A 17577-nucleotide genomic window follows, 5' to 3' on the forward strand; every position below is an offset into this window, starting at 1 on the left:
ATTGAGGTCAGTCTTTTTCATTACAAGTGAGAAATAACTTTAGGTTAGCGACAACGCAATATGTCCGTAGTATGCATACTAAATGGGAAATATTGCGAATTCTGCACACATGATTTATTGATTATTATTGGGGTTTAACGTCCCAAAACCACCATATGATTATGAGAGACTCTGTAGTGGAGGGCTCTGGAAATTTCGACCACCTGGTGTTCTTTAACGTGCACCCAAATCTTAGCACACGTGCCTACAACATTTCCGCCTCCATTGGAAATGCAGCCGCCGCAGCCGAGATTTGATCCCTCGACCAGCGGGTCAGCAGTCGAGTACTTTAGCCACTAAACCACTGCGACGGGGCAAATCTGGACACATCAAGCACGACAGTTGGTGCACTTTAAGCTTACAGCATTCGCTGTGTGCTGCGTTTGGGCCATTGACCACATTGTTTTTACACATAAATCAGCGCAGATTTTTTCAGTGACGCAGCATTGTTTGTTCGTTCCCGCTGTATTGCTGCCGGAATACTCAAGTGCATTCGGTGAAGTTGTTTTGTCGTTGAAAGAGTCGCAGTCTGAAAGAAAGAGCACCTGATTATTAGAGCTGGTTGTCTGCGCATGAGCGCTCGATCACAATGTAAACTGCTTGGCTTGGATGGTCTGGTAAGGGCAAGCACATCGAGCACGGTGTAGCCACTGAATTATATACGAATTCGCCGAGAAAAGTATTACGGCACTAGCTAGCAAGTGATAGGCATACCGTCATTGTGAGGTGGTGTCAGTTGGTTTGATCAGAGAGCGCAAATAGAACGACCTTCTAGATGCTAAATATCGCGCTATGTATCTTGCTATTCCAACTGCAAAACACCAGTGGAATTACAAGAACGCGGATACAAAACGCAGATGAGTATATAGGGGGTGGTTGAACGTTGTACTGCACTTCAGGCACAGATGCATCCTGAAGCAGGTTGAGCCGGTGAGTAACAGAAGAAACTGTCGTGGGCCGTGCATACTTAATGCGTAGCAAGGCCACTACGGCAAATCTCGGTAATGGCTATAGCAACCAGGGGTCTCAAACCCATGGCTCGCCTCTACGCACATATGATTGACTAGGTCCCACAATCTTTTTATTTCCTTGATAAGCATCTTCATCAGCCACACAGATATGACCGGTCTCAAGCACATTTTTTTTCGGGAGGCACGCCATGTGATAACTATGTGGTAAAACATAACCACGGTACAATAACTCCGTGATTGCAATCGGGACCCGGAATTCACTAATTAGGAGATCAGTATGAATGTTTCTCAATACCTGACGTCAAATGCTTTTCCAAAACGACTCGTGGTGTGGGATGGCCCGATTCCAAATGACAACGTAAACATACATGTTGTGCAAACTCGCCCTCCCTCCTCTCCCACTCCAACATTCTCTGTAGCAACCCTCGCGGAAACTAAATTTCGTGAACGTGGCCCGCTAGTTGAAGTCAGTTTGAGACCACTGCTAAGAGAGATTAGAACATGTGTACTGGTCATGTCAGCCTAAACTCGAGGTAGGCAGTACTTCAAGGTTTGATTTATTTGAATGTCGTTAGAATAGACCACTACTGCTAACAGGCGTACTGATGCACCCTGTCACCTCTTGATGATGTGGCCTTGATATCTTTGCACGAAATCAAATTCAATAGGTTTTCTCAAGGCTTCGGTAATAGATCTAGGACATGACATTTTGAAAGACTGGAGGATTGAAAAAATGTCCTTGTAGTGTGCACTAATTTACTCACATGCTTTTGATAGTTGTATTTGAGAATCGGCCTTTCTACTTTCTTGGTAATGGGGACTCACGAAGGGCAACTGAAGGTAAATACAGTGCGCCTTTTTGAAGCAGGTCAGCACTGTACTTTAGGAAGGCTCACTTACTCCGTCTTATCATCCCCATCGTCCTTGCTGATTCCTCCATAGCTATTGTATCCTGGGCCCGGTGAAGTGTAGTACGTTCAGGCACTCCTATTCGAACCGACCCCTCTAGCTTCGTCTTGAAGACGATCTGTCACCGTGCTTCTAATCGCTATTGCGTGCGTTCTTAGTCAGAAACGTCACGCCATACATCACGGCAGTACTTCGAATCGCAGCCGCAGTTTGTCATTCTCCACATATCCTCCAGATTCGAGCGCCCTCAGGTCAACAGAGGCCGTGCTCAGACAGTGCCCGTTGCCGCGGGAGCCTTCGGTGGGCTTGGCGTAGAGATGCCCGTCAACCGCCTCCGGCACGATCTCCAGAGGTAAACCACTGCTAGCTTCGCCAGATGGCACCACGAACCAGAGCCGCACGTAGTGGTGGAACGGCCACAAGAGTTGCTCGTCATTTTCGCCACGCATTACCTGAGGAAAAGGAAGGAGAAACAGTTTTTCAATATGTAATGTGGGGACAATGACACACATGTGTACAGAGATGTGGTCTTGGCTACTTTTTGTGACCATAACTTGCTAGATTCATGTAGAATTATGCAATGCTTCTTAAAAAAAATTGGCCCCGTACTTACATGTTTCACTGCAAACGCCATCTAAAGACAGCTGTCTTGCGTGTGGAGAGAGTGAACAAAATGTTTGATTGATGTTCCGCGCGAGAAGATCGGTGAATTGTATTCTGGAAGCGCTGCGTTAGAGAGTCTCGATCCGTACAGTGAAGGCGAACGAGCGCATCAAGGCACGTTATACACAAGCGCCATCTGGCAGTTATCTTCGAAAACGAGGGAAGGCGTGCGCGCCCACTGAGAGAGATGCGCGCCTGTCTCAGAAGCGATAAGGAGTAGAACGCAAAGCGACGGGCAGGTGCCACCACCGTGTCGTCTTAGCAAAGTGTCGGAAACGCTTGCCTTTTTGAGCGTCGCGTTGCACTCTCAGCGCAACGTGATAAACGCAACGTAACTGTCCTTAGAATTACTTGTGTGTGCCTTTTCTAGTATAAATTCACACATACAAAACATTGATGTGTTGTTACAGTGCCTCAGATATGCGCAATAATCGCTTTGTAATTGACAATCGCACAAGCATGAATGCTGAAACTTGAGCAATATTGGTGGGTGCTGCGGATTGGCTTGGTCGTTTGCAGAATCGTTTGGTGCTATTAGGGGGATCGTTACCGCGGACAAACAGACCGACAGACAGACCAACATTTAGGCGTCGAAAGTCTTCAAGGAAGAATATTGTCTTTAATAAATCCCAGAACTTCTTTCAATTGGGCAACGGACGTCTTAATAAGTGCCATACTTCACTCTATTCATACCCGTCGTCTTTGGCATCGGTGTCTTTATTATCTCTGCTACTGACTTTGTCTGCTAGTTTTATTTCATGTGACACTTCACTACATTTGTACCGAACTTAAAACCGTGAATTTCTCCATCGCTGATTGACTTAGCGATAATAGTTCTTGTTTCAAAGGCTTGCACAGTTCTTTATAAGCAGGAATGGGAATTAAAATTTGGCACAACTTTTTAAAATTAACATTGTCCGCGATATCAGGAATAGAGATAGTGGTTGGATTTGTTTATTAGGCGCTGTCTTGAAGGAAATCAATGACGAACGGTATTAGACCATGTGCCAGCTCATCTGGAATACTAGGTCGTTACCAAAAGAGCTGATCAGGCGAGTGTACCGTCTATGCCAGAACTTTTATGTGATGCACGAATACAAGCTTTCGGGCTACTTGGTTAGAAAAATCCCTTGAGACCATAGCGCTGAAAAGACGGATAGAAACGATCCCAGGACGTGCGACACGAGGCCGCAAGACGTTAGAGCTAGGTCACGGCAGGAAGACAGCACCCGCCCTGTCATCTTTCTTTCTATTTTTAGTACAGTACATTAGATATTTATGTGGGTCTCTCTGCCTAACGCTTGACATTAGGTTTAGGAAACGACCCATAGAGAGATGGAGCTTTGGGGAGGAGATGATGGAGTGTGGTGACCTGCGCACATGTGTGATACGCATGCAAGCCCTGAGGGCTATGACGTCACCACTCATATAGGCACCCGTAAAACGGTGCTGTGTATGTCAAGGCTGTGTATGTAGCACGCACTGACTGATACGTAAATCTCCGAATAATAAAGTTGTGCATTCGGGAAAAGCAACGCGACTGTTTTTTTTAGTAATTTTTCATCAGGACTAAAGTGAACTAATCAGGAATAATGAATCAGAACAGACGAGCACGCGAAAGGTCATTTTTAGAGTCTGTACATTTGAAAGTAGATATTCGCCTTTAAATACAATAAAAAAGAGTAGGGTAATAGTTGTGGAAAAAAGGCATTGTTAGATGCGAGATAGACAGAAATTTAAAGAAAGACGTGCAGGTCCGTAAACAAATGCTAAATATACAACAGCAAACAGATGATTATCATGAGGTTACAATAACCTGTCGTATTGTTACGGTTAAGTAAGGGTACGATAGCATGGCGTGATCACTGGTTACCCTCAGAGTTATAGAACTTAGGTCATGGACTAAAGAACGCAGTCGGCGGGGGCAGAATGGCGGCATGGACATTGCAGATTGTCTTTGCAGACGCAAGCGTTCGAAAAAAATTCAAGCTTCCGGAATGTGAAATAAATCGGGCACAGGTGAAAAAGGTGAGTGCCGTGAAGCAGCTTTCTCGACAAGTGATTGTGATTTCATCATTATTTTATTAGGTAAGTAATTTCGTGAATGACCCAATGCTCCTGCACTTCAAAACTTAGAACGTCTGTGAAATGCTGTAAAGGTCTTCCTTTAAACAGCGACTGAACACGAGCGTCGAAATCACCAAAAATATATATTTTTTTTCGCACCAGCGTGGAGCTGGGGATGATGAACTGATATGCTATTCATTTCTTCAATAGGTTAATATTTACACTGAAGCAATGAAGGGACTGGAACATGAAGCTGAACAAGCAGAGGCACTATAGATTTCAACCATATACAGTTGAAGGCCAATGTATTCTTTGTTTTCCTCATTCATTCTGCACTATTAACGCAATATTGTTCATAATGATTGATATGTGGGGTTTAACGTCCCAAAACCACCAGGTGATTATGAGAGTGGAGGGCTCCGGAAATTTAGACCACCTGGGGTGCTTTAACGAGCAGCCGAATTTGAGCTCACGTGCCTACAGCATTTTCGCCTCCATCGAAAATGCAGCCGCGGCAGCCGGGATTCGATCCCACAACCTGCGCGTCAGCTGCCGAGCACCTTAACCAATAAACTACCAAGGTGGAGCTTGTTCATAACAAACTACACCAGCAAATCTGTACTCCTTTAACATGTACAGTGCGTCTTGATATGTGCTTGTATGTCGGCTATGTAGTCCAGGCCGAAGGCCTTCCCTGATTTCAGTGGCCCTCACCTGCAAACCGAAGTGCATCCTGAGGCTATTGCCGTGCGTCTTGAAGCGAATCATAGGCTCGATGCGGTAGCCGAAGAAGTAGCCGGGGCTACTCGGCACATCTGTCATTCCATCCCTGAGTGCGACTTCCTTGAGCGCCGCGTAGCCTGCTACGCACCAGTCGTGACAGACGCTGCACGCGACGGGACTTTGGTGTGGTGCGAAGGGTTCCGTCTTGTCGCTGCTAGTATCGCCGGAGTCGCTGCGGTTCAGTTGGCGAGCCTGGTATTCCTTCCACGCCCTGAGCACTTCACTGATGCCTTCACGAAGCTGCTTGGCCAAGGAGCTGCGAGGAAAGTGAAATTAACGGATGAATGGAAAGCAAACACAACTTTACGCCATCGCTACCTAAAATTCTCTCTGAGGTATCAGTTTGAGAAATCGACGAAGGTACACGACTAACACATGCGTCAATAGTAGGGCAACGACTCAAGTATAGCCCATTGACATGCAATGTTTACAACAGCTAGGCGTAAATATACTTTGCCTCTTCTTAAACGACCCTACGACAGCCGCTATACTGTTCATTAAGGAATAGCACTGGTGATATTTTCGCTGGTATGAAGGTCTCTTCCTATAGGAGCCTGTGAAAAATCACTTTCTTGTATACGTTGTCTGCTTGTTAGGTGGTGGCAGTGACGATGATTCTGCCACGGGCGGCGTTATTATCCGGGGTTTTACGCCGAAAATCACGATATGATTTTGAGAGACGCCGTAGTAAAGGGCTCTGGAAATTTCGACCCCCTAGAGTTGTTTATCATGCACCTAAATCTATGTGCACGAGCCTGAAAACATTATCGCCTCGGCGGTAGCCTGGCAGACCTGGCAGGTAATAGATGAATACCAAGAACGGGGCTCACGCATTGAATTGTGGGCTACGATGGCCGTCTGCACCGATTTTCGGCTCGAGGCACCGTGATGCAGTGCGGATATTCTTGCCAGTGTCGCAGTGCCGACATTTTTTGCGTGCTCCACCTTGCAGTCGTGGCGCCATTTTCTTATAAATTACTGCGTAATACTTTGGAGTGCTATGCAGGATGATTGAATAAGAAATGAAATCACTACGAGATAGTTATAATCGTGCGAGGGGTAATTTTTTTCATTGAAGTGTCTTGCACCTTCGGACACATGCTTGTTGTTTTTGCAGCGAAGGTTACATCGCGCACGTTTTGTCACATACAAAGCTTTCCTGCACATCATGAAATTGCGGAATATCCGTTCACTTCTTTTCATGTTGCTCACGTACCCGTAAAATGAAATATATACTTTTTTGTTGCAAAGATACCATTCCAGGCTCGATATAGCGAATGGCCGTGGCACTGGGTTTCGAACACTATATATAAACGAAACGTGCTTCAAGTTCCCTGGCTTTTTTAAAAGCCACTAAATATCTACTTAGATTAGGTGTGATCCTTCACACGCTTGAACAACGTTTTTCAATGCATGCAAAATTATCTGCACTCAGCGTAAAGTTGTGCAAAAGCCGCCTTTTAGGCTATCTACACGCTTGCAAGTCTGGCATAACACAGACACCATATCATGGTACTCGTTTCTTCAAAAGCAACTTCAATCGTTTTACGTCGCACGATATCATTATTTGAGTGGGCGTATTGTTCTGTGGGCTTCTTTACTCACTCACATGTAGCAATAAATTTCCAGATATTTAGCGATGGAGATTATACAATATAAACATACTGTATCGGCATACTTGATCACGCAAATTAGGCGTACATGTGCAAACATCGTACGTATATTGACAAATGACAGCATGTGAGGATACGTGTGAGTGATTCCGACTTGGTTCGTTGAGTGTATGCACTCGAACAAACTAAATCGAGGTGATTCTGCAAAATATTACAGCGTGTTTCAAAGCATAACCGCATGCTAGGCTCGAAACCTCCTCCTCTCAACGTTCCCCGTTTTCGCCCATGTCCACGTCTCGCTTCATTCCCTGAAGTGCACGAAATATGATCTATGTGCTCAGAAAAAAAAAACTTTAAGAACACAATCATTGAACAAGCGGCAGCAAAAGCGTCAAAGAATTTCACGTGTTTCCTCCCCGGTTACACTGCGCAGCAGGTACATTGAAGCAGCGAAGGGATAGGCCTCGAACCGGAAGTACCGTAGCAGACGATGTGCCGTTTCGCTATCCACCTATTGCTCCGCCTGAGCGACTCTGTTCACCATAGTGCGGTACACTATACGTCGATTAAGCCTGTGCGCTTGTGTATTTGGTCTATAGTTACACCGGTGCACGTGCAATTGTTGTCACGTAGTGCATACAGCGTCATAAGAAAGCCGCCATGTGGGTGAGCTTAACGTTCTAGATTATTTCAACAATGACAATTTTTTTTTCACCCGTTAATCGAGTCATGCAAAACACCTGCATAGCTGAGACACTCGCATATGCCACGACGTATTCGCAAAAGCTCGCATGAGTGACCCGGAGCAAACAAAGTGAACACTCTCACACTGACGTCGTAGTGGTGGATCCTTACGGAACGAAACACCGCGAATACGCATAACGCTTGCAGGGGCGTAGCCAGAAAATTTGTTTTTTCGGAGGCGGCTTCAAGAATACCTTACGTACGTTCGTGTGTGCGTTTGTATGTGGGTGTGCATATATGCGTAAGTAAAACGGAAGCAAGAGAGAAGTGTTAACACCAACCCCCCTTGCTGCACCACTGAATGCTTGAATAGCAGATATCGTACATGTGGAGTTACGTCACTTTTGTTCATCTGAGCTATTGTTCAATGAAGCATGCAGTGTAGTTGCACCGACAAACGCATGCGTCCGACATCGCTGCCTGTTAAGGTCTAAAAAAAACCGTTGAATACGGGGCACCGCTAGAGCCAATGCTTCAACAATTGGCCGTTTCTTCTTCAATGAAAAAAAAAAAAACTGCATACTGCATTGAACTTGCGCTATCTTGAAGAAGACCGGACCCCACGTCGAAACGTTAGCTTCAACGACCCCCTGTCGTCATGGATTTCTAATCTCTTCAAGCTTCTACCTTCTACTTAGCTTCTACTAACTAAACCCTAAAGAAAATGAAGGTTATTGACTACCCTCCAAACAAAATCTTTCAAGATCTGTACATGTGGCTAGGCAAAAAATTCAGCGTTAGGCATACGATGCAAAGTTCGAGAACCTTAAGCCTAGCCGGAGCAGCCATTGTCATGGCTCTCAAAACGTCATTTGGTTTGGAGTGGTGTCAGTGACATTCTACATGACTAACACTACTGTTACCTGTCCAGTTGGTTTTCCGCAGATATCTCCGAACCCTTAGCATGCTTTTTGCGCCATACGGCTGCAACATCCAGCTTACATGGACCTAGATGCAGAAGGTTTCTAGGTGAAAAACGCACACTTCATACACAAGCCATGGTGAAAAGAGAAATTTCTGACAACCCGTGGTGAGAGATAACAGGCCCACAAAGGGTATCTTCTAATTGGGAGTCTACGTACATTCAATGCCAAAATAAAGAGCACATTATATTTTTTTTGCCAGTCGAACCGGAGGTTTTTCCACTATTGTAAAATCTGAGCTTTAGCACGCTTTTAATGGCGTTCACGTTACTGCATCCTCGTATTTAAATTCAAGTTTGAGTTTGAGTTATTTGTTCACGTAGAGGAAGCCAATCGTATGTCCCACATTTTTAATGGACGCTGAGGTAGGCTCAGTGGCTGAAACTTCATACATTAACTTGTTGTCCTCCCCCATGTTGACTGGCGGAACAGGGGAGAGTCTTGTCCTGCAGTGGGCATAATCAGGCTTATAATAATGATAATTCCATTAGCTTGTCAGCACTCTAGGTTCAAATGAACACACTAGTGGACAGACATTGCAATATCAGTATTTGTGTCTCAGCATTACGCATTGTCCAGACGTGCACGAAGTACAACTGCAGCTACGGTGCACTGAATGCTTCCCACGTAGTAAAGAGCAGCCGAAAGCACTGCACACTATTACTGAGGATAATCGAATACCTGACATTACCCTCTCGATGCTTCAAAGAATGTCTCTTTCCAGGAATCTCCGCACTTTCATTACGGGCGTCCGGCGAGATTTTCTCCATAGCCGTAAGAACGGCGAAGCTTTGGGCGAACAGTTCTTTGAGCTCCTTGAGGTCTGCTTCGAGAGATTCCTTCTGCGTGGTCGCGAGCGCCAATGCCGCGTTGGCTTCCTTCAATTCATCTTCGGCCTGTACGTTGACGTTACACTCGCAACACTGGGTTTGGGCTTCCCTCGTAGCCGCAATAGTCGTGACCCGCAGGACGGCTGAAGAGCGTCCCGTACCGCGTTCTTCCAGGACATCATCGCACTGACTCTCAGCGTCTCTCATCGTAACAGGACCCGGCGTGACGGCTGACAAACGTACGGACTTGAGGGCGTGTTCCGCGATTTCACCGCACTGGCTCTGCGCGTCGCTCGTGGCAGGAACAGCCGAGCCCGGCACGACGGCCGTGCGACACCCGGACTTCAGGTGTTCCACGATGTCCCTGTGAAGAACCGTGGCGCCGCACTTTGGGCACGAGGCGGCGTGGAAGGCGCATTCATTGCTAAAGTGGTCGGCAAGCTTGGAAACCTGGACGACTTCGTCGCATCCGTGCACATCGTTCCAGCATCGTACCTGCGGGTCCCAGAAATACCGCACAGATGCCAAACTGAATTTCGATTATTTTAAATGAAAATGAAGCCGAATCGAGCGCGATGCTCCTAAACAATAGCCACTGTGCCAGAGATGTGTGGGCGAGCTGGTACATAACTTAGACTTGAAAGAAAAAAAGCACAAAAATAAGATGAACAAAAATGACGTGCGGGTGGGCACCGACTGCTATTGCCAAAGCCGCACCGGAGACATTCGAAACCTTTGCCATTCACCAAACGGGCGATGTGTAAACATTCCGTTGCTTAATCTGTTTGAAAAAAAAACAACTATTGACGTCACCTACGGGACGAAAAATTTTAACTTCATCATTTTTATTTTTCGTGTATATACATAGTTTTGGTATCGTCAATAAAATTTTGAGTTGGCAATCAGTGCCGTCCTCCCGCCACCTTCATTCGTGCTGTATTTGCACAGTTTTTGTTTTCAAGTTTCATGTTATTGAAGCTTCGGTTTTGTTAAAAAAAGAAATAAATTTGAACAAGGTTTAGTGTAGCGCAGAAAGACGCACAGACACGAGAAGGCACAAAAGGACCCTACAATGCACTGCTAGCAATAACCTGTTTGTTGTGAAGAGTAAGACAGACATGTTCAACACGTGCAGTCTATTCGTGCATGCGCGAAGTATAGACTTAAGAGAAGTCACGACAAGGATGGCATCGTAAACTAGCGCTTGAGCAATAACCCAAACTTCTCAGATGACAATGCTTTCAATGCCTTGCTAAGACACAAGTCATCGTTGTTGAAGTTCGGCTTCAACAATCAGATGCGTGATCTCTACTTTATGTCATCATACAGTGACTGCTACGATACAAAGTCTGCCGTCACAGGCATGAACGTGGAATCTTGGGTTCTGCGTCTCGAAACCTTGATGTGGTTATGAGAGACGCCGTAGCGGAAGGCTCCTGAAATTTTGACCATCTGGTGTTCTTTAACGTGCGCTACAAGGGCCTCTACCATTGCACCTCCGTTGAGATGGTAGAAAAGTTGGCTAAAGAGCCCCACCCTCCTGCTCCTTTTGAGGTATATTCTATGGTTTAGAAATTCATCAAATCCTGTTTTTTTTTCTGTTTTATTTGGGGGGGGGGGGGTGGCGTTGAAGAAAAACCCTTAGTATAAAGCGTGCGAGTGAACCTAAAGAGACGGGCAATACGTTGGAACTTCAGATTATCATGTTGTATTATGCCCTTTAGATTTACGCTGAAGTTTGTTGCTGCTCGAACTCCAGCTTAGTCGGGGGTACAATTACAAACAATGCTATGAAGTGCTACATAGTGAAGTGTCGTTAAAGCATAAGTAAAACAGCTTTGGATTTCTGGGCCTGCATTGAGACAGGAAATTAATCGCGAATCTTTAGCTGTGAAGACAGTTTCGCCTTTGTAAACTTCTGGCATGTTTCTTACATTTGTTAACTCGAACATTCATGAAAGTGGCAAACCACAAGTCAGTTGATTTGTAAAATATTTTGTGGAGCTAGGTAATGTTCATAAAGAATATGTTGTCGTTTCTTTAAGTGAATTTGCGTAGGTCGCATAGAACAACCATTGAATGACAGGACGCTCTGAAGTAGTTATTGACCGAGAAATCTTGGATGGCATTTCATCAACTCGGAATAACTAGTGGTCGAGGAAAAAAAAAGGTTTAAATTTGTTAGGCCTGGATACAAGACTGGTACGCTGCATAATCAAGGTGCGTGCGTTTATCTGCACAATGTTACATTCCCCTGTCTACTTTTCAAATGGTCAGTGCTCTTCTTTTTTGCCACTCAGGAACATTTAATGTGAATGAACTGTGAACTACAAAGACAATTTGAGGGCTCAAATCAAAGGAAGCTAAAAATGCCTGAATTTTTTGTCACTTCTGTTCTCCGTTGACAGGCTGCGTAAGTCAAAGCAGTTTCATAATGGCCTAACTTGCGTACAATAAAAGCCTGTTTACATAAAATGATTCGAGTTGGGCTTGTGTAGAGAACATGACAAGCTTTGATATATACAAAAATAGAAGTGACAGCACAATGACGCACCAAGCTCTGCTCTCCTCTTGCACCACTCTGTCTCTGTAGCGCTGTCCATCAATATATGTACTGTCGACAGTTGTCATGCTTGTCCATCCATCCATCTAAGCAAACACACACACACACACACACACACACACACACACACACACACACACACACACACACACACACACACACACACACACACACACACACACACACACACACACACACACACACACACACACACACACACACACACACACACACACACACACACAGAGAGAGAGAGAGAGAGAGAGAGAGAGAGAGATACGTGTAGCGTACTGTTGAGTTGTAGGCCAAACAGCAAGTTTGTGGAATGCGCAATGTTCGAGAAAGCTATATAGTAACTTTCTTCGAAAACATGACCTCCAAACCACCTATTGGTAGTGTGATACTACATGTTATCCGGAGGCTGTAGCTATAGCTTGTAGTTGGTATTTCTACTCACACAGTCGCTAGCTAGATTAGAAACATAATGCACTGAAAGAAAAGAAATTCGCCTTTGTTAGGGCGTTAGCCTCTTGTAAACACTTGCTGATGGGTTTGAATATGGAGTTTTGAACTAAACTTCAGTCATAGAGGAACAGAGCTAGGGACAAAGCAAGGCACTGCAATGTAATATAATTTTGCACCCATTCTTTTGAGTCTACCCTTACTTCCCGCCCCTTATAATGCCGAACGTTTAGCATAAAAAAATAACTGATTAATCGGGTTGGTGATTTATAATAGTCGAAATGCGAGCGCACTTTTCTCGGGCTTCCGTTGTCCCTGTGCAGCCACGCGATCGGAATTCAAGTACAAGATCAGGCTGCACCGGTGGCAACCTCTCGCATTTTTCCTCCCCAAAACATTATCCCTGTCAAACACAGCTGCAAGCGAAGAAAATCAATTTCGATGCCTCACCTTCCTCCGCATAAAGCTCTCCAGGGACAGCGTTATCCACTCCGCGTCTTCGCGCGCGAAGCCTTGGCCGTCGAGCGGGCAAACGCCCCCTTGCCGGAGCGAGCCGTCGAAACACAGGCGGCACAGCACGTGAGCGCAGGGCAGTTGCACCGTCGCGTCCGGTATGAGGCCGCACAGGCTGCACACCCGCACCGAAGGCACGGGACCCACGAACCGCGTCGGTCTCCAGTCCAGGTCACGAGAGTAACCCACCAACGTGTACGAGCTCCGAGGGCCCATCTCGGCAGCGGCGGCGTTCATGCGGACCTCAACGCCACTTTGGCTGGGCCAGCGATTTGAGGAAGCGCCCTTATCGACTACACCGATCAGTGCATCGGTGATAAGTGGCCGATTGTCTTCCCGGTTGGGTCAGTCAGCTACTCTATCCTAAAAGGCGAACAACTTATCGATAAGCTATCTGGTCCCACAGCAACGCCTTCATTAGTGTCGCCTTCTCGTATTCCCAAAGGGTAGGGCACTCTTGAACTGTCACTCCTTATCACTCGAATGAAGTGAAAAGGCGATGGAAACCTGCCTGTAACTTCGATTCGACGACCACTGCAGCAGAGCGAGCACTCGGCTGAACGAGGTCAATCCATGTTTTTCAAAAGACGGTCGGAGTCCAGTACCTTACCTCCTCCGCAACACCGATGACCGAGATTACGCGCCGAGCGGATTCACACAGCAATCGTTCGGCACTCTGATAAGGTGACGTAGAAGAAGGCGTGGGAGAGGAAACGACGACGTTCCGATGGTATCTAATCATCGTGCTGATGTCGCCCTTGCTGTCTGCAAAAAACTGCCTCGGCGAGACAACAGAAGCAAAGCACGTCAACGGCAACGCGATAAGTCCTATCCGGATAAACCAATGGAGACCGGGAGCGAGCCTCTAGCAGGGCGCGGCCTTTGGCGAGTGTTGAAGGAAGAGCAGGCGCCTTCACGATAAGGTCAGCCGATGCAAACTAAGCTGTTGCTTTCGGCGAGCGGCAGCGTAGACACGGGCACGGCGCACGCGCTCAGAGCGTGTAGATGCCGCTTTAGGTCTTGCGAATCGCGAAAGCTTTGCGTGGTCTTCACCTCCCTCGAAGCCAAACTATGCGCGAAGGAAAGCGGGAGACCGGGCCTGCTGGTACGTCAACGGAACAGCTGCGCCGATTGCGGCTCGTGGCACTGGATTGATGTATGGGGCGTGCGTGTGTGCGTCGTAGCATTGTTTCCTTGCGAAGACTGCCCGGCTCGCTGGGCCGATGACTTTTGATATCAAACGTTACTCCTTTGGCCTTTTGCTCTCTGCTATAGAGCGATGGAATTCATCAAGCTCGCGGCGAGACGTCGCCCCGCGAACGCTGCAGCACATTCCAAAGCAGTTGGCGCAGCTCTTTCGACGCATCCCTCTCTTCTTTCATTGTTTTTGTTTTCGAGCTTGGCTGTGTCTCAGGTTCCTTTAACTGCTAAGACGTAGCCATTTCGCTAGAGAAATTTTAATATATTTATCCCACATCAAGCAAAATGTAACTAAAAAACCATTTTCTTTGTTAGAGACAACATAATGAGAATTGAAAGACAGTAATGCCACGGAAAGCATAGGGGACGTTATTGGCAGAACACGTATCAGAATAGTGGAGATGTAACTGTGTAATGTAGTTCTTTCCATTCACGTTAATTCTAACGTGAATGGAAAGAACTACAGATGTAATTCTACATCTAATAACGTCGCCCATGCTTTTTGTCATTTTTGTATGTTAGTTATCAATAATATCACTCATATAGAACTTCAACTTATCATAAAACCATCAAAGAGGAAGACGAGATTGGTGCTGATTCTCAATAATATCACTCATATAGAACTTCAACTTATCATAAAACCATCAAAGAGGAAGACGAGATTGGTGCTGATAATTGTTATACATTCCTAACATGATGAATGAGTCAGCCCACAAAAAAATGATGTATTCATCGCCAAATTATTGCTTTGAGGTACCTCCATCAAATTATTACACGGGCTGAGTGGCAGTTATTTGAAGCTCATTGTCTTGCTTGCATTTTTAGTAAGAAGGGGACATAATTTAGCTCTCCTTTTCGGCACATTATCATTTTTCTATGTCGAGGAGCATATTTGGAAGTCCAATTCGCTAAATTAACTTGACTCTTCCTGTATCAATTTTTTTGCACGCAAACCAACAAATAAGAATGGAGATGCTGACACAGGGCTCCACTTTTCGCGTCCTTGTTAGTTTGTGCACTGAAAGCTGAAAGAAATTATGAACACGCCCGAGAATATGCTTTATCCCAACTATTTCCAATTATTCATTCAGAGCGTCACTCTTAGTGTCTATGTTTTGGAGCTTCGACCCCAGTTTTAGAGCTTCAAGACAAGTCCCATTTCTAACCTAATTTACAATTGACCATCATGCAAGAACATAAATTTTCTCTTCACTATTCCTATTGCTTCATTCAGAGCTTCAACCACAGTTCATTATGTTTTCCTTTGATCGCGGTGAGACCCGCGTTTGCACTGCTCAGTAGACCCGAAAGAAAGAAACATTGATGGTGGTCTAACTGAGCTATGTCTGGTTATGCGTAGAGAGAGGTACAGTTAATCTTAATCTTTATCGTCAAGAAAATTTCAAGAGCGCGATAATAAAGACAAATACACAAAGATAAGCTGGCGCGGACGTTGCGCATTTGTCTGAGTTCGTGTTTATTCTCGCATGGTTTAAATTGTTTTTTTTTCGACAAACGGCCAACTCCTCCAAATACTCATGCTATTCGCTTATTTGTTTAGATTGGTTCCCTGTATGGCTACGCTTATCGAGGCGTGCGGCTCGTTCTTCCCGCGTCTTCTGTTATGAGTTGATTTAAAAAGGAGATCATCACATTATATGGTGTCTTACTCACGAAGGTCTGGAGGGGAACGTCAGGGCAGACCGTAGAGCTCGAGGCTTCACCAACCGAATGACGGCAGGCACAGGTTGAGCCCTAGTCTACGTGGCATCCTTCTCCGACAAATGGAGCAACGAAGAGAGTATGGCCTTTCACATACAGGCTTGGATAGCCAACAAAGAAGGGTTTGGAGATGTATACAAACCAATAGCTTTCCAAATCTGTAATACCAAAGTAGACCGCTTCCCACAAAAATTAGAAAACGATGACCATGGTATCCAGACACACCGACACTCAGCCACATAGCGATGGAGTGCACCGAGAGGCTATGACGCATTGACAACCCACACGTTACTAAAACATCCGAACATATTACACAGACAGTGGAAGGTATGACTTGCCGACGAGTCGAAGCAGCGCGAAACAGCTTTGCTTGACCAGGCCCAGCGAGCAGCTCGTGCCAGGGGAGCCCTAGATTGAGGGTCTGAACACAAGTGCCTGCAGTTGGTGTTGCTGTTTTCCTCTGTACACGAATCGTACCCAATAAATTGATTGATTGATTGATTGATATGTGGGCTTTACCGTCCCAAAACCACCATATGATTATGAGAGACGCCGTAGTGGAGGGCTCCGGAAATTTTGACCACCTGGAATTCTTTAACGTGCACCCAAATCTGAGCACACGGGCCTACAACATTTCCGCCTCCATCGGAAATGCAGCCGCCGCAGCCGGGATTCGATCGTACCCAATAAAGGAAATTGGCCGTTTATAAGGTAAATTTCATCATTTCTTTTTTTTTCTCAACAAGGTTACTTCCTCCTTTTCCTCCTTTATCTCCTCGCCTTGTCGCTGCCTCCTCTTCGAGTTCCGAAGATGAAGCCTGACCCCATCGTGTTTATCTCTATTCGCACTTCATATCTACCGACACATACTACCGAGACGCCCCTCTTATATATACGATGCAACGCTGGCTCCTTATCTGTCGTTGCAGCATTGTTTCACCAGATCTTCCTGTAACGTCACCTGGTAGTGCGGCGAGTGGCGCTGCCAGCTGCGGTGATTGCTAGGAAACGGCTCAGCTCTCAGTTCGGCCACAGGCCAGAGCAAAACGGCGATAATACACCCACTGCAGCTCTCACTACAAAAAAAAAATCTGGAGGCGATTTGAATCTTTCATTTATTTGTGGGGGAGGAGCAATCGCACGTTAACATTTATGCACCCCAGCGCATTCCTTGCGTCGACATGATGCTTCGCTGCGCTGCCGAAGAGGATCATGGAGGCCGCGGAGAAAGAATTGCGTGGTTGTGATTTGCTCCGCCAGGTGCCACAAAGATCTCAGCTGCTAACGCATGGAAAAGTCCACACTTTCAACAATTTCATGCTAATAATCTTCATTTGTTATCCAGCAAGTTATTTTACCTTTTAAGTGAACTTGATATGATATGTATCGAAAGCAACTCTTAAAAGGAAATAGCCTCAATTCCGTGGCATTTTTATGTTTAATAGCAATGCTGTTAGTCAGTAATTACTTCTATTACATTGACTAAATAATAAACATCTTTTCTGAAATAACTTGCTTAAATATCACATTCTGTTACTAAATCAGCAGGCCACTAGAGTTACCCTTCGTGTGCCG

General features: G+C 45.7%; 1 protein-coding gene across 2 annotated transcripts; it reads right to left on the reverse strand.

Annotated features, from left to right (window-relative positions):
• Positions 1 to 1098: 1098 nt before the first annotated feature.
• On the reverse strand, positions 1099 to 14171 carry LOC119164220 (TNF receptor-associated factor 3). 2 transcript variants are annotated; one of them, XM_075871220.1, is made up of 5 exons: positions 13018 to 14171; positions 9404 to 10037; positions 8653 to 8737; positions 5364 to 5688; positions 1099 to 2371 (listed from the first exon to the last, which is right to left on the reverse strand). In XM_075871220.1, the coding sequence occupies exons 1-5, from the start codon at positions 13315 to 13317 to the stop codon at positions 2099 to 2101; spliced, it is 1617 nt and encodes a 538-aa protein (XP_075727335.1). In that variant the 5' UTR covers positions 13318 to 14171; the 3' UTR covers positions 1099 to 2098. The 2 variants fall into 2 exon arrangements, with proteins under 2 accessions (XP_075727335.1, XP_037272256.2); XM_037416359.2 differs by lacking the exon at positions 8653 to 8737 and having other exon boundaries at positions 9394 to 10037; positions 13018 to 14166.
• Positions 14172 to 17577: the final 3406 nt, after the last annotated feature.

This window comes from Rhipicephalus microplus, chromosome 8, assembly GCF_043290135.1.
Source record: "Rhipicephalus microplus isolate Deutch F79 chromosome 8, USDA_Rmic, whole genome shotgun sequence".
Taxonomy (NCBI): domain Eukaryota; kingdom Metazoa; phylum Arthropoda; class Arachnida; order Ixodida; family Ixodidae; genus Rhipicephalus; species Rhipicephalus microplus.

What these genes read in the sequence shown, in the direction of transcription:
- LOC119164220 (XM_075871220.1), bottom strand. Translation starts at nt 13,317, where the DNA reads ATGAACGCCGCCGCTGCCGAGATGGGCCCTCGGAGCTCGTACACGTTG. An exon ending in TTCTTTGAAGCATCGAGAGG is followed by an intron (nt 8,738 to 9,403) that starts GTAATGTCAGGT and finishes TTCTGCATCTAG; the next exon opens with GTCCATGTAAGCTGGATGTT. An exon ending in GCGGAAAACCAACTGGACAG is followed by an intron (nt 5,689 to 8,652) that starts GTAACAGTAGTG and finishes CTTTCCTCGCAG; the next exon opens with CTCCTTGGCCAAGCAGCTTC.